A 23,009-nucleotide genomic window follows, 5' to 3' on the forward strand; every position below is an offset into this window, starting at 1 on the left:
CCACAGCAGCTGCTGGGCCTCCCCTGATCCCAGCCCCAGTGAGGGCAACCAGGGCTCAGCCAGTCAGTGAGGCCCCCTATGCGGAGCTCTCGTCTCTCCGGATGCCAGCTGTGTAGGTGCCACGCAAAGTGATGTTTACCGAGTGGCCGGCGTGGCTCCCAGGCTCAGCTCGGACACCTGCTCCCTGGCTGCGGTCAGGAACCCCTCCCAGGTAAGCCCCGCCCCCCCGGGGCCTCTGGGGTACTTACCTGAGTCTGCTTTCTCTCACCCCATCCCAGGATAGAGTCACGCTGTTGCTTCTGGGGGGTAGGCTTCTCGGCAATCCCCTGAACCCGAGTCAACTGCGTACTTATTATATATGGATTTTAGGAATTTAATTTCTTTAGGTGATATGTGCCGGCACTTCGAGTAGATGCCTGTCACTATTTTATAACTTTTTGTTCTTTTCATGTCCCTCCTTGGGTCACATGGTCTGGAATCCACACACCTAAAATGTGAGAATTAAGAAACCACCACTGAAGGGAGATAGCGTGGTGTGTCCCCAGAGCGGGGGGGGGGGGGGGGGGGGGGGGGGGGGGGGGGGGGGGGGGGGGGGGGGGGGGGGGGGACCCGGCACGTCACCGCGGCTGGAGAGGGGGAAGCGTCTTGAAAATATTGGCCTCTCTGTGTAAAACAGCGATCATGCTTCTTCCAGAGAAACCAGCGACACAGATGCTCCCCTTCAGAGAGCATAAGTGCAGAAAGGAGTTATTTTTTGTGGGGGGAGGAAACAGACTAAACTTTTCTCCAGGGCCCAGGATTCACTGATCTTCAGATAGGCTGTGGGACCAACCTGCGCCACCTGAGGTGACCCCAGTGAGGGCCTCGCCCTCTGGAAGCCACCGTCTGCACGCAGACCCCATGTTGGTGAGGTCCAGAGCCACCCCGCTACCCCCAGTGGCTCACAGCACACAGACCCACCACCGTCACACAGCTCACTGCTGGTTTAGAGAGACTTCGGCAGACGATGCCCTTTGTAAAAGGAAGTTTTATTTTTTTTTACACTATAACTGTGTTAGATACGAAATGTAATATTCTTAGAAAATACAGAAAAATATAAGTAAATTTTATGAAAATAAAGAAATATAATCTACAACGCAGATATAAAAAGCCCTTAATGTGCTGGGCTACTCCTGCTGCATCTCTCTTTAATAGAAATCCTCAGTCTTGACCAGACCACTGTTAAAACCCATGAACTGATCCAGAGGCGAGTTCATCATATCAAATTCCACCTTTACACCAAAATTGACTGGATCCTTCTTGCTTTTCTTAGCCTTGACGACCTTAGAGGAGAGAGGAGAAAGACGTGGTGAGACCCTAGGGGCTGCTGCAAAGGTGTGCAGCTCTTCCTCCCACAGGCACTGGGTCTCCGGCTCTGTCAATGGCTCCGTCCATCCCCCATCCCCTTGGAGGCTCCTTCTCTCTCTCTCCTGAGTCCTGCACTGTACCAAGGAGGGCTGTTGTCTTCCTTTCAATGATAATGACATCTGTCAGGGTCTCTATCAATGAAACGGTTAGTACGGCTGTGTCTTCGTCACTGTCTCAGTTCCCAGCACACAGTGAGCCCTCAGCCAGGTGGTTTCTTATTCATATGAATATATACTTATTCATATGAATATACACTTATCATAGTATTATTTCTCTTGTGCAATAAGTCGCACCCATGACTTTAAGAATTATCCTTAAACTGGCAAGTGCTGCTGCTGCTTGCTGTCCCTGCCGCCAAACCCGGCCTCTCCCTAATGCATCTCTCCAGAGAATTACTAGAGTACTTTGTGCTACAATGTCAAAGTCATCAGGCATTCTTCTGCATGAAATTTTTCAAGTGGTTACTTACTTTCACAATGAATGTTCCATTTCCGTTTATTTCTCAAAAAAGAAAGACCCCATCTGCTTCCTGACCCGTTCTCCCCCCCCTGGCCTCATCTTGCCACTGTCTCCACATCATGCATGGCATTTCTGTTGTACGGAAACTGTGTTGTCTCTCAGTTTGGAGGATATGCGTCCATCATGGCCTTTGCCTAGAACTCTTTCCAGTGCCTACTTTGCTGGGGAAAACTACCTGGTGCAGACGGATTTCCATTTTTGTGTAGGGCAGTCAGATGTGTATGGTCTCCCCTAACCATGTACGGTCTTACATCAACCCTATGACGCAGAAACTGTGACCCTTGCAGAGAACCCCAAGCTCCTTCTCCAGCGTCGGGCAAGTGGTGACTCCTGAAGCCAGGACGCTAATCACGTCCATCCTGTTCAAAGCTCTGCTCTCAACCATTATGAGAAGTTGCCTCCCTGCCTTCCTAACGTCTTCAAATATTTCCTTGTTTAGCTTAAGCGTCCTATCTTTTTGAACTCTATGTGAATGTCATTTCCTCGCAGCCTTTTAAAAATCCTCCACTTAAAATGAATGCAAGGTATGGCTGTGTTCTCCCCCCCACCTGCTGGACCCTACGTGTCTGAAAACAGGAACCTGGCGCCCTCAAAACCTGAACAAAATTATTTGCCTCTTTTGGCAAACTAACATTCCTCTGTCCCGATCCCACCTGGATGAAGCTGTGAGTCCCACACGTGAGTTTCAGCTTCTGATCCATCATCTTCAGCTGGAAGCAGAAGAGTCGAAGCTTGTCTCCTCTCTCACACTTGATGTCGTGCCACCTCTCGGTCCCCACGACCTCCATCGTTCCTGTGTTATCCTGGATCTCGTACACTGTCGTCTTCCGATTCACTTTTTTCTGTAACAGAAACGCAGTGTTCAGAGTCTGAGGTCATTGCAGTGATTTCCACGTGGACGAGGCGGCACCTGGTGGCTCAGGAAATGCTGGACCTGAGGAAGCAATCACAGACGCGACGCACACACCGCTGCGGCAAGGGCTTCTCGGGGGAACTTGCCTTTGATTATCCTGCTTTTGTCTGTTCTTCCCCTTTCTCATTCTAGCTATTTTCTTTCTGCAATTCTAGAACAATGAGGTTTCTTCCTATTTTCTGCTGCTTCACCACAAGGGAAGCGTTGATTGCTTAAGGTAACTGGAATCAGAGGAGCTGAACTCTGGCGGGCTCCTTTAGCTCCTGTCCTTAGGCAGAAAGGAACCGACACGACCATGACTATTCGTTCAGTCGGTTATAAGAAACTGATATAACAAGTAAGTTTCCAGTACCTCACTCTCTTTTTGAACCTTCTTCCTGTACCCACTCTTCTCCAAATCTTATCTCCACTGACCAGGATCCTACACAGTTCACGGTCTATGGCTTCTCACTTTCTTAAGTTATAACTTCTCAATTCTCTAAATGCATTTCTCTGGTCTCTTAAAGACAGTGTAAGACAGGAATGGGAGTAAACTAAGGGGCCATCTCGGAAGAGAGGCATTTAGGATCATGAAGCATGTAAGATCGTATGAGATCCTCTGGGATACCAGGGGAGTTCGGAACAGTTTGGGGATTACTGAATGCATCACATCAACTAGTCCTCAGGGACATGCCATAGCAGTAAAACTCTCCAGCCATCCCTCCGCCTTTTGGGGAAATAATGGAATTAGACTGCCACGTCTTCCAAATATCATGCAATATGAACGCTTCGTCTTCAACTCTTTATAAATAATGTATTATAATAAACAGGCTAGGGGGCACAGCCTTGAATGATTATATTATCTGCCTACATGTTGAAAGTATCCCCGTTCAGGAGAATAGAAGCCAATAATATTTATCGCTCTGAATGTGTGTTACAGCCAGAATTAATCTTGGTTAGGGCAGTCTGTTATTCAAAGTAAAAAGAAAAAGAAAAAAAAAAGATTTATACAGTCATGGAGGAGCTCAGCGATATAATTATGATTTATACCCTGTGCTGTCCTTGCTCATGGAGGGTTAAAATAATTACTACTGGTAAAATGACAAGGTTTCTAGGGACTCCTTTTCAAAGAATTTGCATGAAGGTATCTCGGTTAGCAGACGAGCAGGCTCCTCGTCCTGTTTCCTGTCATGGGGCACACTCGACCTCCTATCTGCAGTCGGGTCACAGGCCGGAGCCAGGCTCCATCCCCGGGTCCATGGGCAGAACCTGGCCAGTGAAAACACTCAATTTCAGGTACGGATGGAGAGGAAAAAAAACATTTTAAGGGATTTACCTCATGCAGCAGAAATAATCCATACACAAATGTTCCTGATGCTTGCTTATAAAGATTATCGATCTTGGGGGTTTCACTTGCTCTTTTGATGATGCTGTTTGGGACCACGATCAACTGGGAAGGGTCCGCTTGGTACACGGATGAGGTTTTGTTGATCTCCAGGATTCCTCTGCACTCGTAGTAATCTAATATAGTAATGATATTCTCTTTTGTGAATTTCTCCTTCAGGCTGCTGTTCAAAACCTTCACATGGAAAAACTGAGTGGGAGTGGCCACCGTAGCATGAAACATTCTGGTTTTGCCCTCTTCCGGGGACTCGTATTCGAATGGCTCCATTGCCTTCAGTACCAGGACCGTCAGAGGGCCCTGCTGAAGGACACGTCCTCTAGGAGCAGCCTGATGTGGGGCCTTCACCGTCTGGCTCTGTGTTGGAGAGAAACAGGGAAACAGACTTATATGTCTGGGCAGGGAATTCCAAGCAGGTCACTTTCTCACATGCAAAGCCTTCATGGTAGCCGGGGGACCGCAGCGACCCTCAAAGGTATTTGGAGCTGGAGCCAAGCTAGAAGGGAACTGCCTGACAGAAAGGAAAAGCTGACAAGCCGGTGGCTTCTCTAACAGATGTACGAGGTAGCAGACAGCAGCCCAGGAGCCCGAACACCCGCATTTCGACAGAATCTTTCTGAATGAAAGCCTGATCCTCATGGAATCGGGGAGCCTCGCCCAGAAGGAAGATTCAAGTATTTTATTCAAATCTATCCCCCACCCATTTAGTGTTCAACGACTCAAGAAAACAAAGTGTGAAGAACAGACAACAGGGACAGCCCTGGAGGGGGGAACTGACGTCCACAGAAGCCATGGAGATTCCAGGTTCTCGGTGTATCTGGGGCCCTGCTGAGGGTCCAGCTCATGTCATCCCCGCTCGAGAAACAGGGCTGTTAGGGGCTCCCAGGTCCCCATTCTCCATGGCTCCGGGGGGGATATGGGCTGGAACCATGAGTCCACAGCAGTCCTGGGTGACAACAGGAAGACAGCCGTGTTCCCCTCTAGACCCCTTGCTCCCTGTGTCCTGGTCTGCATGAGGAGCCGGCGAATCAGGTCATGAAGAGGAAACCACCTGTCTGGCCGTGAGTACGGCGGGCTAGGCTGGGTCTTGGGTTCGTGGCACACGGAGCCCAACCATTCACCCCCACAGCCGCGACGTACTTAGACTGGTCTGGCCCGGGGTAGGCCCCGCGGCGACTGCCACCATCCTTTCTGCGGCTGTGGCTTCTCCTCCTGTGACCCACCCACCCACAGCACGGGGAGCCCCTTGGCCCAAGCGAGCTGGGATGCCTGCGGCGGCCGCGGCGGCGGCTCCCGGGTGCGGGAAGACTTGGCAAGGAGAAGCGGGGAGCGGTACCTGGGGAAGCGCGGGGAAGACCGGAGCGGCCGCGGGGGCCGGGGGCGGTGGAAGCCAGGCGGCCGCTGCGGACGTGCTGCCCCCCAGACCGCAGGCCGGCCCAGTCTGCGGCGGGGCCACCTTATTCTTTTTGCTCGCGGCCGTCCCTCTGGCGGCAGTTTTTCTTTTCTGAAAGTAGTTTAATGCTCCTGTTAGCGGTTTTCAGGATTAAAAGAAGCACAACACAGTTTCGTTACTTTGCTGCAGATTCTTCTCACAGGGAGCGTGGCGTCCGGAGAAACGCCAGGCGTCCCCGGCTGTCACCTAGAGTGACAGGCCACAGGTGAGGGCGGGTGAGGGCGGGCAGAGCGGACAGCCCGGGAGGGCGATGCTCACGGATGCAGACGGGTCGCTCCTGGGGCCGCCCCCGAGTCGGGATGGGGAGAGCTCCAGACTCCAGAACATCTGCACAGACGAGGCGACGCCATCACATTTATGTGCCTCCCTTGGCCGGGCACGAGGCACTAAGCACGTGGCCCACAAGGCCTCCACTGGGCAAATCGGCGCTGCTAGGAAACTGGGGAGTCCTGTGGCAGAGCCCCCGCCTGGGCCCGGAGGCCCCTGGTCCTCCTCCCGCTTACCTGGGCCGCAGCGGTCGCCTCCTGGGTCCCGCCCATCAGAGCGCTGCTGCTCCTGCTGCTCGTGGTGGCGGCGGCTGGCGCGGCGCCCGCTCCGCCCTGCTGCTGCTGCTTCTTCTTGGGAGTTTCTTCTGTTTTCGTTTTCTTTGCGACTGATTTACAAAAACAAGGAGGACGCGCTGAACCGGGAGCGGGGGCAGTTTCAAAGCCAAGTCCTCTCAGCTCCCGCTTGGGATCTAGGTACCCTGGAGTGTGCGCCTGCCCTGCCGGAGCCAGCCTGGCCCTGGGGGACCGACGGCCCCACCGCAGGCCGGGGACTGTGTCCTGCTCCGTGGTGGCTTCCGAACTCCGAACTCGCTCCCCATGCGCTGAGCACGTCCTCCCCATCCTCCGGCTTCCCAGGTGCCTCCAGCCCACCCGTTCCCAGGCCCCTTCTCCCATCATTTCCTTAAAAATCCAAGGTCTTCACACACTCACTGCTTGGTCCTGTTCTTCAAAGGATCTATTACAATAGCAGAAACCAATGAAAGGACATAAGGTACAGGTTGGTGAGGTGACAAAATGGTGACATCGGCCTTTGGATTTTTTTTTTTTTTTTAATTTTGTTTCACTGTGTTGCCTACCAGAGGCAAGTAGTCCATCTCCCTGAGAAGTAGGTTTTATGTTAAGAACACTGCACCCTTGTTACCAGAGGGGAGATGATCACGTGGCAAACAGTGTTAGTAGAAGAGGCACATTCAGGGGCATCTGGGTGGCTCAGTGGGTTAAAACCTCTGCCTTTGGCTCAGATCATGATCTCAAGGTCCTGGGATCGAGCCCCACATCAGCTCTCTGCTTGGCAGGGAGCCTGCTCCCCCCCCCTCTCTCTGCCTGCCTCTCTGCCTACTTGTGATCTCTGTCAAATAAATAAAAATCTTTAAAAAAAAAAAAAAGGCACATTCATTGGTCGAATGTAATTATTTTAAAATTAGTGATTATTTTGTGATTTGCTAACATTTCCAAGGCACGGGAAGCCTCGCGCTCTCATGCACTCCCTCTATCTTTCATTCTTGTCCCAACACACCCTCCAGGGCAGATCCCAGGAAAGGGGACACCCAGGGCTGTCAGCATGTTGGTCCCTGCGCCCTGTGTGGTCCCAGCCGTGAGTCATGCCCTAGGAAAGGGTATGCCAGCCCCAACCAAGTACTCTTCTACTCAGTTTGGGGAAGGGGGCCCGGGGGGAGCAGTCGGTGTGCACTCTTCCTTATTACCTTTCATCTTCTCATTTCTGAGTTGCTTAACAATGTCCTTAAGTGGTGGCATGTCCTTGAATAGGTCTATTAGCTTGTCCACGCAGGCAGGTCCTGGGAACTTCTTTTCCATCAGGTCAGCAATCCTGACCTTATTATACTCTTCTTGCATGTTGGCGGTGAGTCCCAGATCGCGGGCCAGCAGGGACTTGACGATGCTGAACTGGTACTCGTTGATGGCCTCCAGCCCCTTCAGCAGAATAATCCTCTTGTAGTCACTCCCCATCGCTCCGGGTGCGGCTGAGCCTGAAAGAGACAAGTACCATCCGGTGTTATACCTTCATCCGGATGGTTTAAAAGTTCGGTTGTGTCTGTGTGAGGGAGGCACCCATGCCAAGGTGTTGTCCTTCAGTGTGTGTGACAAAGAGGAACTTAATTTCCAGGTGTGTCACTGTGGGAACTGGGTTGAGAACTGCTACATTCGGGACTTCTAAGAAATTCTTTCCTTTTAGTAATGATAGTTGAGTTGGGTGGGGTTGGGGGTGGGTGTGGTGGCAGGAGGTCTGGAAAGAGGCAGTTGATGCCCTGTGTGGAGTGTGAGCTGTCGGGGGTCGGAGTCCCCACGGCCTCCTGCCATCCCCTGTTGGGGCTGCAGTGGGCCCCTGGATGTGGGCCTGCTGGCTCCTGACTCTGCAGCCTCTCACTCCCAGTGACCGTCTCCCCGCCCCCCCACTCCCCACTGGGTGCCTGCCCAGCGCACCTGGCTCTCCCTTAGTCATACCTTCTCACATCCTCTCTCCCTGAGGCTCGGGCCATGTGCCCCATGTTTTCTGTGCCCTGGCCCCCGGCTCTCTTGTGCAGAATCACAGCCCTGATTGGCCAGAATTACGTAAGAGTTGCTTGAATTTCTTCCTTTCGGGCTACTTTGTCTATTCAGTTATCTCTCCATACCCTACACTTCTAGCCATCTTGAAATCCTTCAGTAGTTCTCTGTTTTCTTTGGGAAGTACTCCTTGATCTTTAGCACGGGTTGGAGGCCTTGAATACTGTGTCTTCCTGACTTCTCCCCTTTCCATTTTTCATATTTAAGCTCAAGAAATTTGCATGGCATTTTCATTGTCAGGCTGTCTGCATGAAATGTACTTCTTACCTTTTCTTGGTTTCTTCTTCTTCTTTTTTTTCCTGAAAAGTAAATCTAGAGAATATATGGTCTTCACGAAACTAGTATAATGCATCTTCAAATTCTGCCAAGTTATGTGCATGTGCAGACATGTTCAGCCTGAATCCAATTGTATTCTTATGTTGGATATTTTTACATCGTGTCCTAAACTCAGAATCTAACTCAGCTTATGAAAATCACTACGTGTGAAAAATGCCGCTTTTGTCATTATTTTTTCCTCTCATATCTTCCCTCAACACATGGCTCTGATTGTTAACAGCTTAGACTTAGGAGTTCAGAAGACTTAGCTCCTAGATCATAATCATGCGACCACATACCTCAACAGACAGACTCGGATGTGAGTGAGCGACCTGTACGATGAGACTGAAGCCTGTCCCACAAGCAGACAGAATGGATTCAGAAACAGAAGATAGAAAATGCATGTGGGACCTCTCAGGGTACAAGGTCGAAGTGTCCACACCCACATGCTGTTACTTGTTAAAAGAATAAAATATAAAATGAAAAGGAGAAAATATTTAAAGAAATAATGAGATATACTTCTTGGGATTAAAATAACATGAACATCCTTGAGGAACTGACCAGCAGAGAGCCAAATAGGAAAGGACAGGAAAAACCCACATCAGGACATAATGTAGGGAAACTGAAAAATATCCAAAATATCAAGAAATATTTGACATCCAGAGAAAAAGAGTGGATCATTTACAAAGTTTCAGAATCACATTTTCAACAGCAAACTGGCATGGAGTACCTACATATCGTATTTCACCCAAATTCTAAATCCACACTTTTGAAATTTCCCCAAATTGTGAAGACAAAAAGTTGTGTGGGTACATGTCGATTTGATGACAAAATTTGTTAGAAAAATATCTGATGTGAGATCTCAGGAGCCTATGTAGATTTTTTTTTTTTCTTTTTAAAAAATTCCACCTTAAAGCAGGTGCTCACATGTCCAGCTGATGTGGTTTTGAGCAGCATTGTTGGGGCCTGCAGCCGAGGGCCAAGAAAGAATTTTTGAGACATCTTTGGTGCAAAAAGGCGGTTTTATTAAAGCCTGGGGCCAGGAGGACTCAGGGGCAGAAAGAGCTGCTGCTGCACTGGGGTTGAGGGGTGACTGAAGGCAGACTTGGGGTTTGTGGGAAGTAAAGATAAGGGAAGTTTGAAAAGGACTTTCATATGCTAAAGAAGAGGCACAGGCTACTGAAGGCTTAGCTTCAGCCTAACTAAGGTTGTTTTTCCCTCTGGCAAAGCATTACCACTGAGACAGCAAGGAGCTTAAACAACAAAAGCAAAAACAAAAACCCAGACAGCTAGGAGCTTCCTGGAGGAAGGTTATCTTCTGCTGGCCTCAAGTCCTGCTCAACGGGCTGCAGGCTACAAGCACATTTAATCGTATCTACATACATTTCTTTTTGTCCCTGTTTCCCGCAGCATTGCCCTACAACTGGCGGCGCCTGTGGGCTGAGAGCCAGGACTCAGGTCTTACTACAAAATCCCTGAGATGTGGTATGGGCCCCAGACGCCCTTCCTAGGCCACTCAAATTCCAAATTTCAAAACATATGTGAACCCAGATGTTTCAGAGAGGTGTTGCCAACATACACTGAAGAAAAAAATAATTTTGAAACCAGAATTCTGTGTCTGGGTCCAATGGCACTGAAATGCAACACAACAAGATGAATCTGTGATACTGACCCACACAATAGATAGAAGACTTGGAACAAGAAGACGCCAAGCAAGCAGTGTTTTGGAAAGTGTTCCCCCAAGAAAATACATGAGGTCAGGGGGAAAAAAAAAAAAAAAGCTACCAACTAAAAAGAGAGAACAAGACCTTGGTAGGCTCTTCCAATATTTTAAAAATAAATAAGGCCCCAACCGAAGAGAAACAAAACAGGAAGTAGATCAGCATGGTGGGGTAGATAGGAACAGGATGTGTGCCCACACCGCTATGGCCTGTTAGGCGAGGTCGAAGATACAAATTTTAAAGTATTGCGAAGAAGCAGCAAGCACAGGATGAACAGTACAGATGCGTGTTACAAGTTAGTCAACACACAGCAATTCACCTGATGCACATCAAGTGATAAGACCACTAAAAGGCAACATGTCTAAACGGGTTTAAAAAAAATCTACGTGTGTGTCATGGACAAAAACTAACTAAAAGTTTATTAAAAAGTTGCTGCTAGAAGCTGTAGGTGGAAACATTCAAGACAGCAATCAGTCTGTCAGTACAGCCTTCAACAGACCTTACGACGAAGATTTCAATCAGAACCGGAGTTCTAGGGCCCAACAAAGGCTCTACCTTTCAGAAAGACAGAGCAGTTTTAACTGCGTATTGGTCCAACAGTCATAATATACATTTTTTATTATGAGCTTCTATTGTTCATATTATAAATAGTGTCACAGAGCATATTTCTCACCATATATCCATATACACGTGTTAACAATTGAGAGAACTACAAGGAAGAAATGGACAAAATCTTGATTCTAGTTTGATTCTAGCATATGTTAGTGACTGAACAAAGCAAGAAAAAAAATCAGAAAATACTTAGAGAAGTTGACCAACACTGCTCAGCTTAAAAAAAAAGCTGATCTAACACTTAGGAAATTCCGAAACTTGTATTTAAGATGTTACATTTGTCTCCAATGTACATGAAATGTCTGTGTACTGAGCCCTACAGAACGACCAAAGCATCTTCCGAAATGTGGCTACAGATTTGTCTCCAACCTCCTGTTTTCAAAAAACTCCACCATTTCCACAAACTTGACCATTTGCCTCTGCATCAGAGGAGCCCCGGGAGCCTGCCTGTCCGCCACCCCTGGAAGAGCAGACCCACAGCACAGGCTAGGGCGCCATGTGCTTGAGTGAGCGTGCCCATGAACTTGAGAAACGTTCTGTGCTCTGTGTGTGTGTGTGTGTGTGTGTGTGTGTGTGTTTTCTCTTTTGTGAAACTGGGATAATACCACAGAATATAGTTTGTGTCCAGACGTGTTTTCTTGCTTCATATCATTGCCTAATACTTTTTTCATACCACACCCATGTGCCCTACCCCAGCGCCCACCATAGCCAGCAAGTTCCCTGGGCCCCCTCCAGGCAAGAAAGCCCAAGCCCGCTTCCCCACATCAGCGCACGCTGTGAACACCCGCAGGACGGATTCTAAAATCCGCAACAGCCCAGATACCTATTGTCCCAGGTAGTGGGAGGATTAGGATGAAGGCTCTGAGATTTTCACTTTGCAGAATACACTTGATGCCGGTCCCTCCCCGCTCCCCAAAGTTTCAAACATTCGCTGGCCTCGGGTGATCCTGAGCTGGAGGGACGACCCACAGGTCCTCTACACAAAGCCTGACCGGACTCACCTCACTGAGGATTCTCCTGTATTCCAGATCCCGAGATCTTCCTCAGAGATGTAGCAATCACTATTTGTTCGGCTCGAGGAAGAAGATAAATCGGCCAAGCTCTCAGAATCTGCACTTGAGGGTGCTGCAAACTCCTGAAAGCGGAGAAAATAATTTCTGGGATGAGACAATGGCAGCGGGGAGCGTCACAGAGGAGCCCGCCTCGGCTGCCTCCCCGGAGCTCGCCCCCCCCCCCCCAGGCAGATTACGAAACGCAGCGGAGTCGGAGACTCCTCCCAGCCAGGCCTTCAGTCCCATGTGGCCCTGTCAGAGGGGCTGGGCGGCTTTCTCAACAACGTCCTCATCTGAGGGAAATTATCACTTATTTTGTTTTATTGTATTTTTTTTTTTTTTTACAAATATCTAAAAGGAATTGCAACATTATAACTTTTTTAACAGGCAGGCTTCGGTGTGGGTCAGAAGACACCAGAGCCCGTTCTGTGAGACTGAGACCGTGAAGGAAGAGTGAGTCACCAACCCAACTTCCTCTCCGCTCACATAGCAACCCGGGCAGGAGGAGACCGGGGGGGATTTTTCGTGGGTAAACAAGAGTGACTAACCGGCTCATATCGCAGCAATAACTGCTTTGATATTTCGCAGGGCTAGAAGCTTCTAGAAGAGTTGAGGGCTCAATAAAGACTGTTGTCTACAGTGTTTTTTTTCTGTATCTGACAACGGATTCCGTGTGGACAGTTGTCATCCTGAGACGTCGGATAAGAGGAGCCGTCAGCACGTGGGGCGCTGGTGACCTACCGTCTGACTTCCAAGGAGGAAGGGGCCGGGAAACGAAAGGGGTCCCAAAGACCAGGGCACATGAAGGGAGAAGAAAACCGATTGAGTTCATTGGAACCAAGTTTGCGAAGGAGGAGTGTTGCCGTCTGGGTTTGAAAACCTTTGAATGTGCAGGAGTGAGTCAGGCGGAATCAGGGGGTTCTGGCTGGTGCCCAGAATATCGTTGGCGTGTTGTCAGGACTCTTGATGACAGACTTGGGTTCTGCGTACGTGGGCGCACTGGGTGCTCTTAATGATGAAGTTCTAGAACCTAGGTGAGGTTCGGTGGGCTGAGGTCTGGAGCCGATGATCAAGAAAGAATTCTTGAGAGCAAAATGGTGGTTTATTAAAGCTCGGGGAAGGACCGGTGGGCCGGAAGAGCTGCTGCCCCGGGTAGGGGTAGTGAGAGGTGGCGGTTGGGGGAAGGTGAGCGGAAGGGAGGCTTCAATGGAGCTTTCATACGCTAAAGAGGCCCTACCGGGTGCGGGGATACCGGCCTCGGGCTTGACGGTTGTTGTCTTTTGGCCGGCCATTAACATCCAGATCCTTGGGAGATTCCTGGTGGGCTGTCACAATCCTGCTATCAAGCGTCTTTGTTAGTGAGATTTAGGTTTAGAAGAGATTTAACTGTATTTACGTTCCCTTCTACTTCAGCCTCCTTCAGTTTTGTTTATGGTGGGGAGCATGACATTAGGGTTTGAGGAACTGAGTTATTTGCCTCTGGAAATTGTGCTATTGATAAGGTAACTTCTTTGTTTGTAGATCTCTAGGACATTTGTAAGCCAAGGGAGACTCAGGTCTTGCAGGACTGTGCTCTCAGCAAGTTAACTCTTTGTTTTTCTTTTAGGGCCGTCAGGGGTGCCTGAGGAATGTCACCTGTATTACCGAGGGGAGGAGGGGAGGGCAGCACGTGGAGAGGGGGTGCCAGGTGCCAGCCTTTGCTCCCTCATCATTAACATGAGGAGTGGAGGGATGCTGGGGAGGTCAGAGGGCCCCAAACCAGAGGCCAGGAGGCAGAGGACAGGAATATCCATAATTCAGGATGTTTTCTTTTCCCTGTACTAGAAACTAACTTCCGTGGGGGTGATGCCGTCCATTGTTTCTCCAGTGAAAACACACAGGCTACTGGCCCAAAGGGAAGGCAGAACAAGACTCCTACATCCTTATGATGTAGGTTCACAATCTTCATAAAAGCTCTGGAAGCCGCAGCCAGCAAAGGATTCTTGAGACATCTTTGGAGCAAAAAGGTGATTTTTATTAAAGCACAGGGACCAGACCCCTGGGCAGAAAGAGCCCTGCGCTGGGGTTGTGAGGAATGGTGGATTATATACTAGGGAGTTGGGGGAGGTAAGGAAAAAGGGAGGCGTCCAAAAGGACTTTGAAATGTTCAAGACCCTCAGGATACTGGAGGCCTGGCTGTTGGCAAGCTAAAGCAGTTTTCCCGTCTAGCAAAGCAATCACGTGGGGATGGTTGGGAGTTTCCCAGTGGAAGCATTCTATCCTCTCCCGTCTCTAGTCCTTGTCTGCAGGCTACAGGTCAGGAAGAAATTTAACTTTGTTTACTTTTCCTTCTGCCTCAGTTTCCCACATCACTTGTGGAAGGGAGGGTGATGTTAGGGCTCTAGGAAATGGAGTTAAGGGTCTCTGAAACTTAGCCTATTGATGTGTAAATGAGTAAGACATCAGGAAGACGGAGGGAGCCTCCTGTCTTGCTAGACTGTGATCTCCATTAGTGAATCAGTTCCCCCCCCCTTCCCTGAGCTTTAGGGCAGCTGGGAGTGTCTGAGGAATGGCACACGTGTCCAAGGGTGGGGACATGCCACACATATCCAAAGGTGGGGCTGGGTGGTCGCGGGGTGTAGCTAGTGCTCTGTCCTCCGCTTGCTTTCTGCTCCCTCATCACGTCGGTGCACTTAGAAGGATAAAAGGCAAACCAAAGAGTGAAAAACAGATGCACCTTTGCCCTGACTCCTAGTCAGTGGTCCAGCAGTTGGTGACTTGGGTCATTCTAGAATTCCACGTTGATTTATCAGGCCCTCAACCCAGTGAAAGATCAGTGTTCCAGAATTTGCAAGGCTTCCTTGTAATGATACCAGCCCACTGGGAGATGGAAGAACTCTTAATATTGGGGGTGGGAATGTCTGGGAAATGTGCGTGACCTCCTGTCATCTCAAGTCCTCTTCCCAAGTGCTGACTGAGAAGACCCCTTAAAATCCTCAGGCAAGAGTCACCACCAGGTTGATGCCCTTTGTCTGTGTTGCTGACAGAGAGGTCTCCTAAGGGGAGGAGCTAGAGCAGGGAGAGGGCATCCGCACCGAGAAATAACGGGCAGGTCCTTAAATTCCGTCTTAGACCTGAGGCTCCAGATGAAGGTCTAGCGAGACCTGGGGCTCCAGATGAAGGTCTAGCGAGCTGGAGTTTCAGAGAAGAAAACTGGAGGGTGGGTGGCGGGCATCGGGCCGAGCACCGTCCAATCGGAACTCCCCACCTCTGGTACTTCAGGGCCCGAACAAAACCTGTTCCTGAGCCAACCAAGCTATTTACATGTTTACCAAGTTATCCGGCACAGGAATTAGTATCTTGTAAGAACCAACACTTGGCTGTATTAATTTTCGTTGTGTTTTGTGTCTATTTTACTGTTTGTTTGCTGTTTACTCCTTTGTTTTGTCTGTTTACCTCTGTTTCACAATATACAAAATCAGATTTGTGCATCGACTTCTGTTTATAGCTTTGTTACTTCTATATACTACTTCTCATTTGCTTTGCTCCTTTTTTCCCCTAATGTTGGAAGACGTCAATTTCTATCAATTAGATTAGTACTCTCTTCTTTTAAATTAAAACACTTGAAAAGTAATGTTTTTTTCTCTTAGCACTACTTTTGCCTGGCTCCCTAGGTCTTAAGGGGTGTGATTTTATCATCCCCGATCATCTTTGGCATTAAGTAATGGCTTATTATGAAATGTGCTACATGATCTCAAGCAAGTTGAAAATGTTCTAGATATTGTAATATTGATTTCTAATTTAGTCTTGTTGCGGTCATGAAATACGCTCTTAAGATTTCAGAGGTGAGTTTTAGTGAGACTCACTTTAAGTCCCTGCCTATGTCTTACTTTGGTGAGCAGAAAGGTGTTTTTCTTCTTGTTCTATCAGTTACTGTGTCAGAGTTTTTAAGTATCCATGATTGTTGATTTATCTTATACTGTATTAATGCTATTAAGTTTTGCTTTCTAATTGGAAGCTTTAATTAGATGCATTTTGTGAGTGGCTATAAATTTCTGATAAATTGGCCAAGGTAATTCTCAAGCTTCTCTTTTTGTCCTGTCTCTAACCTGCTTTTTCTGACTCATGTCAGAGCTTGGCTTAGCCTTAGTTAAAGTGGATTTGTGTAACTCCCACGCTGTTTTCCTGCTCCTGCTTATTTGTCATGACTCAAACTCAGACTCATGTCAGGGATTGGTCTGGGTTTTCTTGGGGTGTGTTTCATAACAGCCCCTGCTCTGGTGCTTGGGCCTTCTTCCCAGGATTCAGGCTCTTGGGTGTCAAGCTGGGTGACAAGAGTTTCTGTCTCCGCTTCAGCCATCTGATATGTTCCCCAGCACTGTTTGCCGTCTTGTGCCTCGACTGCTTTTCAGCTTTATTGACATGTCACAGACACATAACGCTGTGTACCTTTAAGGCATATGTGTTGATTTGATACACTTACATGTTGCAAAAGGATTGACCTGAGCCTTATCTAATACCTCCTTCATATCACTTAATTGCCATCCTCGCTTGTGCTGAGAACATTCGAGGTTTGCTCCCTCAAATATGTGATCTGCGTTGTTGACTGCAATCATGATGCTGTGTATCACACCCCCAGAACCCGCTCAGTTTATACCTGCCAGTTTGAGACTTTGACCAATATCTCCTCATTTCTCTGCACCTACCCAGCTCCTGGTAAGCTACACTCTACTCTTTCAGTGAGTTCAGCTTTCTTTCTTTCTTTTTTTTTTTTTGGATTCTACATAGAAGTGAGATCATCCAGCATTTGTCTTCCTCTGTCTGAATTATTTCGCTTAGCTTAATGCTTTCTAAATCCATCCATCCATGTGGTCACAGATAGCAAGATTTCCTTCTTCATGGCTGACTAATATTCTACTGTGCATAGACATCGCATTTTCTTTATCCATACACCACTGATGGACACGTACGTTGTTTCCATATTTTACCTATTGTGAATAATGCTCCAATAAACATGGAGGTGACGTATATCTCTTTGATATCCTGTAGTCCCCTTTGGATATATACCCAGAAGTCGGATTGCTGGGTCATATAGTAGTTCCATTTTCAGTTTTTTGAGGAACCTCTATCCTGTTTCTGACCATGGCTACACCAGTTTGCATTCTACTGACAGTGCACGAAGGTTCCCTTTTCTACAACTTTGCCAGCATGATTATCTCTCATATCTTTGATAATGGCCATTCTAACAGGCATGAGGGGACAGCTCATTGTAGTTTTTGGTTTGCATTCCCTGATGACTGATGTTGAGCATTTTCTCATGTACCTGTTGGTTATTAATATGTCTCCCTTGGAAAAATGTCTGTTTAGTTCAACTGCCCATCTTTGAATGGGCACATCTGGGGATGGAACTCAGTATTTCCCTGCAGCTGGAGATGGGGAAGCATCTTCAAAATATTGGCCTCTCTGTATAAAACAGCGATCGTGCTTCTTCCAGAGAAACCAGTGACACAAATGCTCCCCTTCAGAGAGCATAAGTGCAGAAAGGAGTTATTTTTTGCGGGGGGAGGAAACTGAATAAAACTTTCTCCAGGGCCCAGGATTCACTGATCTTCAGATAGGCTGTGGTATACACAGTGTACCGGGAACAGAAGAGAGAGGTGACTTGGAGCCCATCAAAATGAGAAACTTGAGTGCATCAAACTACGAGAGCAACAGAGTGAAAAGGAAACCTTTTCCTTTGGAAAGACAGAAACTGTTTGTGAATTGTGTATCTGCCTGTGAGGAATTAATGCAGAAACACCACTACTAATCAGTGAAACACAGATTGTAAGGACCTATTTTATATTTTTATTTTAGCCAGAGGCTTCCCCTGAGGTTCAACAATAACTTTGTGGTTTAACCCCTAGACTGTCCCTGCTCCCCTTCCCCCGGGGGACTTAAAAACGAGTCCTGGAAACCAGCTCCAGGTGTGGAGGCCAAGAAAAGCAAGGCTGTACCCACCTCGGGTCTGGCCCTGACATAAGCACAGCCATCCTGGCAAAGCAAAGCCGGCACCTTGCGCTGTAAGAGTGGGTTAGCATCAGAATGGCCACCCTGAGGACCGGGAAGCCATTTGACTGAGCGTCCCTAACCAGCCCACAGGGTGCCCATAACTTGAGATAAGAGAAAGTAGCTAAAACCTAAGAAACAAGTTAACCATATACCACCACAGGGACCAAATGTTGAAGAAAAACAAATAGTTCACTTGCAGAGGTCACAATCCTGCTAGACCGGAGTCTCCCTTGGTTTGCAAATGTCCCGGTGATTTACAACAAAAAGGGCCATCTCTTGAATGGCCCAATTTCCAGAGACAGATGGCTCAGTTCCTCAAGGCCTACGGTCGCCCTCCCCACCATAAAACTGAAGGAGGCTGAGGCAGAAGGAAATGTAAATAAAGTTAAATTTCTTCTAAACCTAAATCTCACTTATTCTAAACCTAAGTCTCACTTAACCGCCAGGAGGGCGCCAGGGTGACGCTGGGGTGGCAAAAGGTTAAACAAAGTTAAACTGTCAAAGGGGGGCACAAGAGATGTATGTAGCTGTGAAGAAGTGCCTTGAAAATGCTACATCAACCCTTGGCTTGGAGTGCTCGGGGTCCTTGTTGAAACCCGCTGCGCTGGGCGGATACTTGGACCCCAGCGAGCTGGAAATAAACCTCACTGTGTGACTTGCATTGTCGAGAGTGTTCTCTGTCTAACTGAGGGTGGTCAACTCCATACCCTAACAAGGTGACCGACCTGGTTTAAAAATGGGCAAAGACTTTGAATAGACTTTTTTTCAAAAACGCTCTACGAATGGACAATGATCATAGGAGAAAATGGGCCCTAATACTTGATACTCATTGAATAGTCCTTATGGAAATGAAAGTCAACACAGTGAGCTACCACAACAGGCCCGCCAGGACCACTGCTCCCAAACAGAAAACAGCAAGAACCATCAGGATTCAGACAAGTCACAACAACCCTTGTGCACTGTGGCTGGACATGTAGAACAAGGCAGCCATTATGCAGAGAATATGAAGCCTCGTAGAAATTAGAAATAGAATCATTGCGATCCAGGAATTCCAGTGCTAGGCTCAGAGCCACAAAGAAGTGAGAGCAGAATCCGAAAGGAACAGCGACAGACCTTGGATATCCCAGCAGCCTTCGCAGGAACCCAGACATTGGAGCAACGCAAGTGTCCGTGAACGGGTGAGTGGGTTAATAAAGCGCGGTGTGTGATGCAATGGAATATCAATAATTCCACCTTAAAAAGGAAGGAAATTCTCATTACGGTCAGTGCATTCCTCATCCCACCCCCAACCTCCCCCACGCCCTTCCCATCTCCCCTCTGACAACCACCACTTTGTTCTTTGTATCTAAGAGTCTCCTTTTTCTTGTACATCTGAAACTGCTGTACCACCGTATACTATGATACTTGAATGAAAATAAATAAATACATAAATGTGATCATTTATAGGAGAAAGGAAAAAAAAAAAAAAGAAAGAAAGAAAATTCTGGCACCTGATCAACCTGGATAAACTTTGAGGACATTATGCTCAGTGAAGTATGACAGTCACAAAAAGACGAATACTGTATGATTGCGGTTGTATGAGGTACGTAGAGCATTCCCATTCACAGAGACAGAAAGCAGTGTTTCTGGTGTTTGCTGGGAGCTGCGGGAGGGAGACTGGGGACCTTGCGGCTTGTCAGGGACAGAGTTTCCGTTTTGCAAGGTGCAAAGAGGTCTGGGAGTGGTCACACAACCCTATCAATGCCCTCCACACTACTGAGCAGTAGACTCAACAGTGGTGAAGATGGTGAATTTTATGTGAGATGCGTTTTTCCACAATGAAAATTAATCTCGGATTAATTTGCAATTAATTAATTGCAAGTGGGCAGTGCAAAGAGCCACATGGACAACCCTTTGGCAACAGCTATTCAGTAGAAAAGAGTAAGTCTAAGAAGCGCTGGGGGCCCCGAGGGAAGTAAGTGAACATGTGCCTGCACCGGCAGTCTTACAAAAATACACCCCAGGCAGAACCACAGAGAAGAAAACAGAAAGTCTGTCACATAGTAACAGGAGGTTAGGAGCCGGAGGCTATGAGAGTTTGCTTAAGGCATTTGTCTTTAAGGAGAAGAGACATAAAAAATTGTTAAAAGAAACTTGGTAAGAAGGGAGAAAAAGAAAGCAAACTGAAATGAACAAAGATGGTAGAATCAAATTAAAACATATTCACAGAATAGGTGCATAAACAGACCAAATTCCCCAGCTCAGAGACAAGGGTTTTCAATTTGGATTAAATACACATCCACCTATATGTCCGCGACCAAATCCACATAAAGCGTTAAGTTGCTTAACAAAAACTTAGAAAAAGTGATATTATTCAAAGCTTAACTTGAAGAAAGCCAGTTTAGTAGTGTAGCTTATAATAAGGTTTTAGGGAAAAAAAATGTCAGTACAGATGGAATTCACTACATATAGATGAAATATTCAATCCCCAAGAAAGCAAAAGTTTAATTATGTATTTATATAATAATAAAAATGTATATAATTTGTTATCATTTTACTCAATACAGAACCATACAGTAATTTTTTCTTTATTTTCACATGTGCACACGTAGTACATATACTTGCACAGATGGGCAAGCTATCTGTAAAATACACCACTGAAATCAAGAGAATGACAATGAGAAATGGACACACTCACCCTCAGAAGGGGTGGTTTCACCGTCTCCACTGCTGAAAGAACAAGGTAAAAAATAGTGAAGATTTAGGCTTAGATTCGATCAACACAAGTCACAAGCTTAAGAACCTTTATCTGAATTTACAGGATGTGGAATCCCAGGCTGGTAAACTCTTCGCAAGCACACATGGAATAGTAACAGAATGTTCTCCACGTGCCAGGCCACACAAAGTCAACGTGTACCCCCAAGCCGGGTCATGTGTTTAAAACTCTCTCTTCCTTACCCCTTGGCACCAGGGCAAGTTGTCTGTGACGCAGTGAAGGAGGAACCATCCAAAAAGGGTTGAGAATGCCTCTGTCCCTTGTAGTAGAATGAAACTCAAAACAAAATTAAACAGACTCGAGAAAAAGTAAAGAAGCTACATTTTGGTGCAACTGTGTTTGTGGAGGTGAGAGGTTGTCTCCTGAGGGGCACTCTAAAATTGGGCTAGCCCCTTAGTATTAATGCCCACAATACGGCGTTGTATCATGATTCCTGGATATTAGCTCATGATGATTTTCCCACGCTACTGTCTTGTCTTTTAGCCAGGCCCAACAGCAGTCACCAGATTTCCTTCTCAACCTCCAGGGGACAAAAACAAAGCTTTCCTCTAAATGCCCACTTATGCCAGCAGACGTGTGACAATTAATGTTACATTTCCACGAGTCCGAACGCATTTCCCGTCGCTCAGGCCCCAGGGTGGCAGAATGAAAGATGTCTGTTTGCCATCTAGAGAGGGAAGGACTAGAATCAGTTTTGACTTTTCTGAACACGGCTGATACATCCCTTTGCCTCCCAGACAATCCCATAATTCGTTCTCCACGGTGATGGTGTAGTTGCCCACTGGGTACCCTGGGGCTTTCCTAGAGAGATTCGCACAGGTCTCACCTCCCCGGCTACGTCCTCCACTTGGATCCTCGGATATGCAGGTATCACCGTCTTGTCTGAATGGGAAAACAAAATAAAACAAAACAGAAAAGCTCTGCCAAGGCTACTTTACGAGGTTACAATCTCATGAAGGACAGAGCAGATGACGCTTTCTGAAACATAACAAGGAAAAATGTCAGTGGTGAGAGTCCCTCAAAGAGGTGGTCGTTGACATCCATCTCACACTGTGCTAACATTAAGGGGGAAAGAGGTATGTATTTAGGGAGCAATTTTGAGGCCCCACCTCTCAAACTTGTAGGTTTCTATTCAGCAGCCCGAGAGACTGAAGTTTCCTGTCTGTAAATAGTAATCTTGCACAAGAGAAACGAAAGTTAAGTAATCCCTCTTTGCTTTTTTTGACTTAAAAGTATCAGTGGCTCGGGCGCCTGGGCGGCTCAGGGGGTTAAGGCCTCTGCCTTCAGCTTGGGTCATGCTCCCAGGGTCCTGGGATCGAGCCCCACGTTGGGCTCTTTGCTCAGCAGGGAGCCTGCTTCCTCCTCTCTCTCTGCCTGCCTCTCTGCCTGCTTGTGATCTCTGTCAAATAAATAAATAAAATCTTAAAAAAAATACCAGTGGCTGAAGTGAGTTTGAACATTAGAATTTTCTTTTTCGGCTCACTTACAGGTCGGTCATTAGAAACCTATAGGCCCTTGAATGAAGCTCAGCATATCACATGGGAACGGTGTGCCCCCTAGCTACGTTCCCCTAGGCTCCTGTCCACGGACCAGCTATGGCAGGAGAGCTTGGTAAAAGCTTCTCTTTTTGCTAGTGCCCAACGGGATCTTCTAGAATCGGGGTGGGCCTTCTGGGACACTGTTTTGGTTTAAACGGTTCCTAAGCGTTCACCCAGTTTTTAATAATTGGCAAACCTGAAGCTTCACAGAGATAGAAGTTCATTATAAATATACGTCCTGACTCAAATTTATGAAAGGGGCTGGACACTACTGCCTTTGGACTAGGCTGCATTACCCCAGTGATTAAACTCATGGTATGCGTGCTTTCTGCCCTAGCCAGTACAAATGGGTGATGGGCTTATTAAAGCCTCAGAAAGTCTGGAAGAGCACAGAGCTTCTGGAAAGTTAGGGGGCCCGACAGACCCTTTGCTCTGCAGTGCTTTCCAGAGTGGGTACACTCTGGAGTTCCATACCCCTGAGATGTCAAGTAAATGACAGCAGTCAGCCGACGGATTGTGGTAACCCACCATCTGGTCTGCTAGAAGGAGAAGGCTTTCCCAAAGCTAATGCAGGAGAATGTTCTGAGACCATCTACAGAAACGAAGGAAGCCCACTTGTCTTAATCCAAACCCACATCACACAGACATTTGGACCATTATTCAATGCTGCAGAGAAACAAGCTTCAAGCCATGAAGAGACA

The 23,009-nt window shown here is 47.5% G+C and overlaps 1 protein-coding gene and 1 long non-coding RNA gene across 3 annotated transcripts; one reads left to right on the plus strand and one right to left on the minus strand.

Moving 5' to 3' along the window:
- Positions 1–1,009: 1,009 nt before the first annotated feature.
- Positions 1,010–12,353, minus strand: MNDA (myeloid cell nuclear differentiation antigen). Its single transcript, XM_059413558.1, has 8 exons — positions 12,183–12,353; positions 11,935–12,068; positions 7,424–7,708; positions 6,177–6,325; positions 5,557–5,724; positions 4,155–4,577; positions 2,580–2,768; positions 1,010–1,322 (listed from the first exon to the last, which is right to left on the minus strand). Exons 3-8 carry the CDS (start codon positions 7,686–7,688, stop codon positions 1,188–1,190), a joined length of 1,329 nt encoding a protein of 442 aa, XP_059269541.1. The 5' UTR covers positions 7,689–7,708; positions 11,935–12,068; positions 12,183–12,353; the 3' UTR covers positions 1,010–1,187.
- An 8-nt stretch (positions 12,354–12,361) lies between these two features.
- LOC132025811 (uncharacterized) lies at positions 12,362–21,604 on the plus strand. Of its 2 annotated transcripts, XR_009406699.1 has the most exons (6): positions 12,362–13,019; positions 13,810–13,991; positions 17,555–19,193; positions 19,462–19,597; positions 20,607–20,737; positions 20,816–21,604. It is a non-coding gene; the product is annotated as an uncharacterized LOC132025811 (long non-coding RNA). The 2 variants fall into 2 exon arrangements; XR_009406698.1 differs by having other exon boundaries at positions 12,362–13,991.
- The last annotated feature ends 1,405 nt before the right edge of the window (positions 21,605–23,009 follow it).

Source organism: Mustela nigripes, chromosome 10, assembly GCF_022355385.1.
Source record: "Mustela nigripes isolate SB6536 chromosome 10, MUSNIG.SB6536, whole genome shotgun sequence".
In the NCBI taxonomy this organism is placed as follows: Eukaryota; Metazoa; Chordata; class Mammalia; order Carnivora; family Mustelidae; genus Mustela; species Mustela nigripes.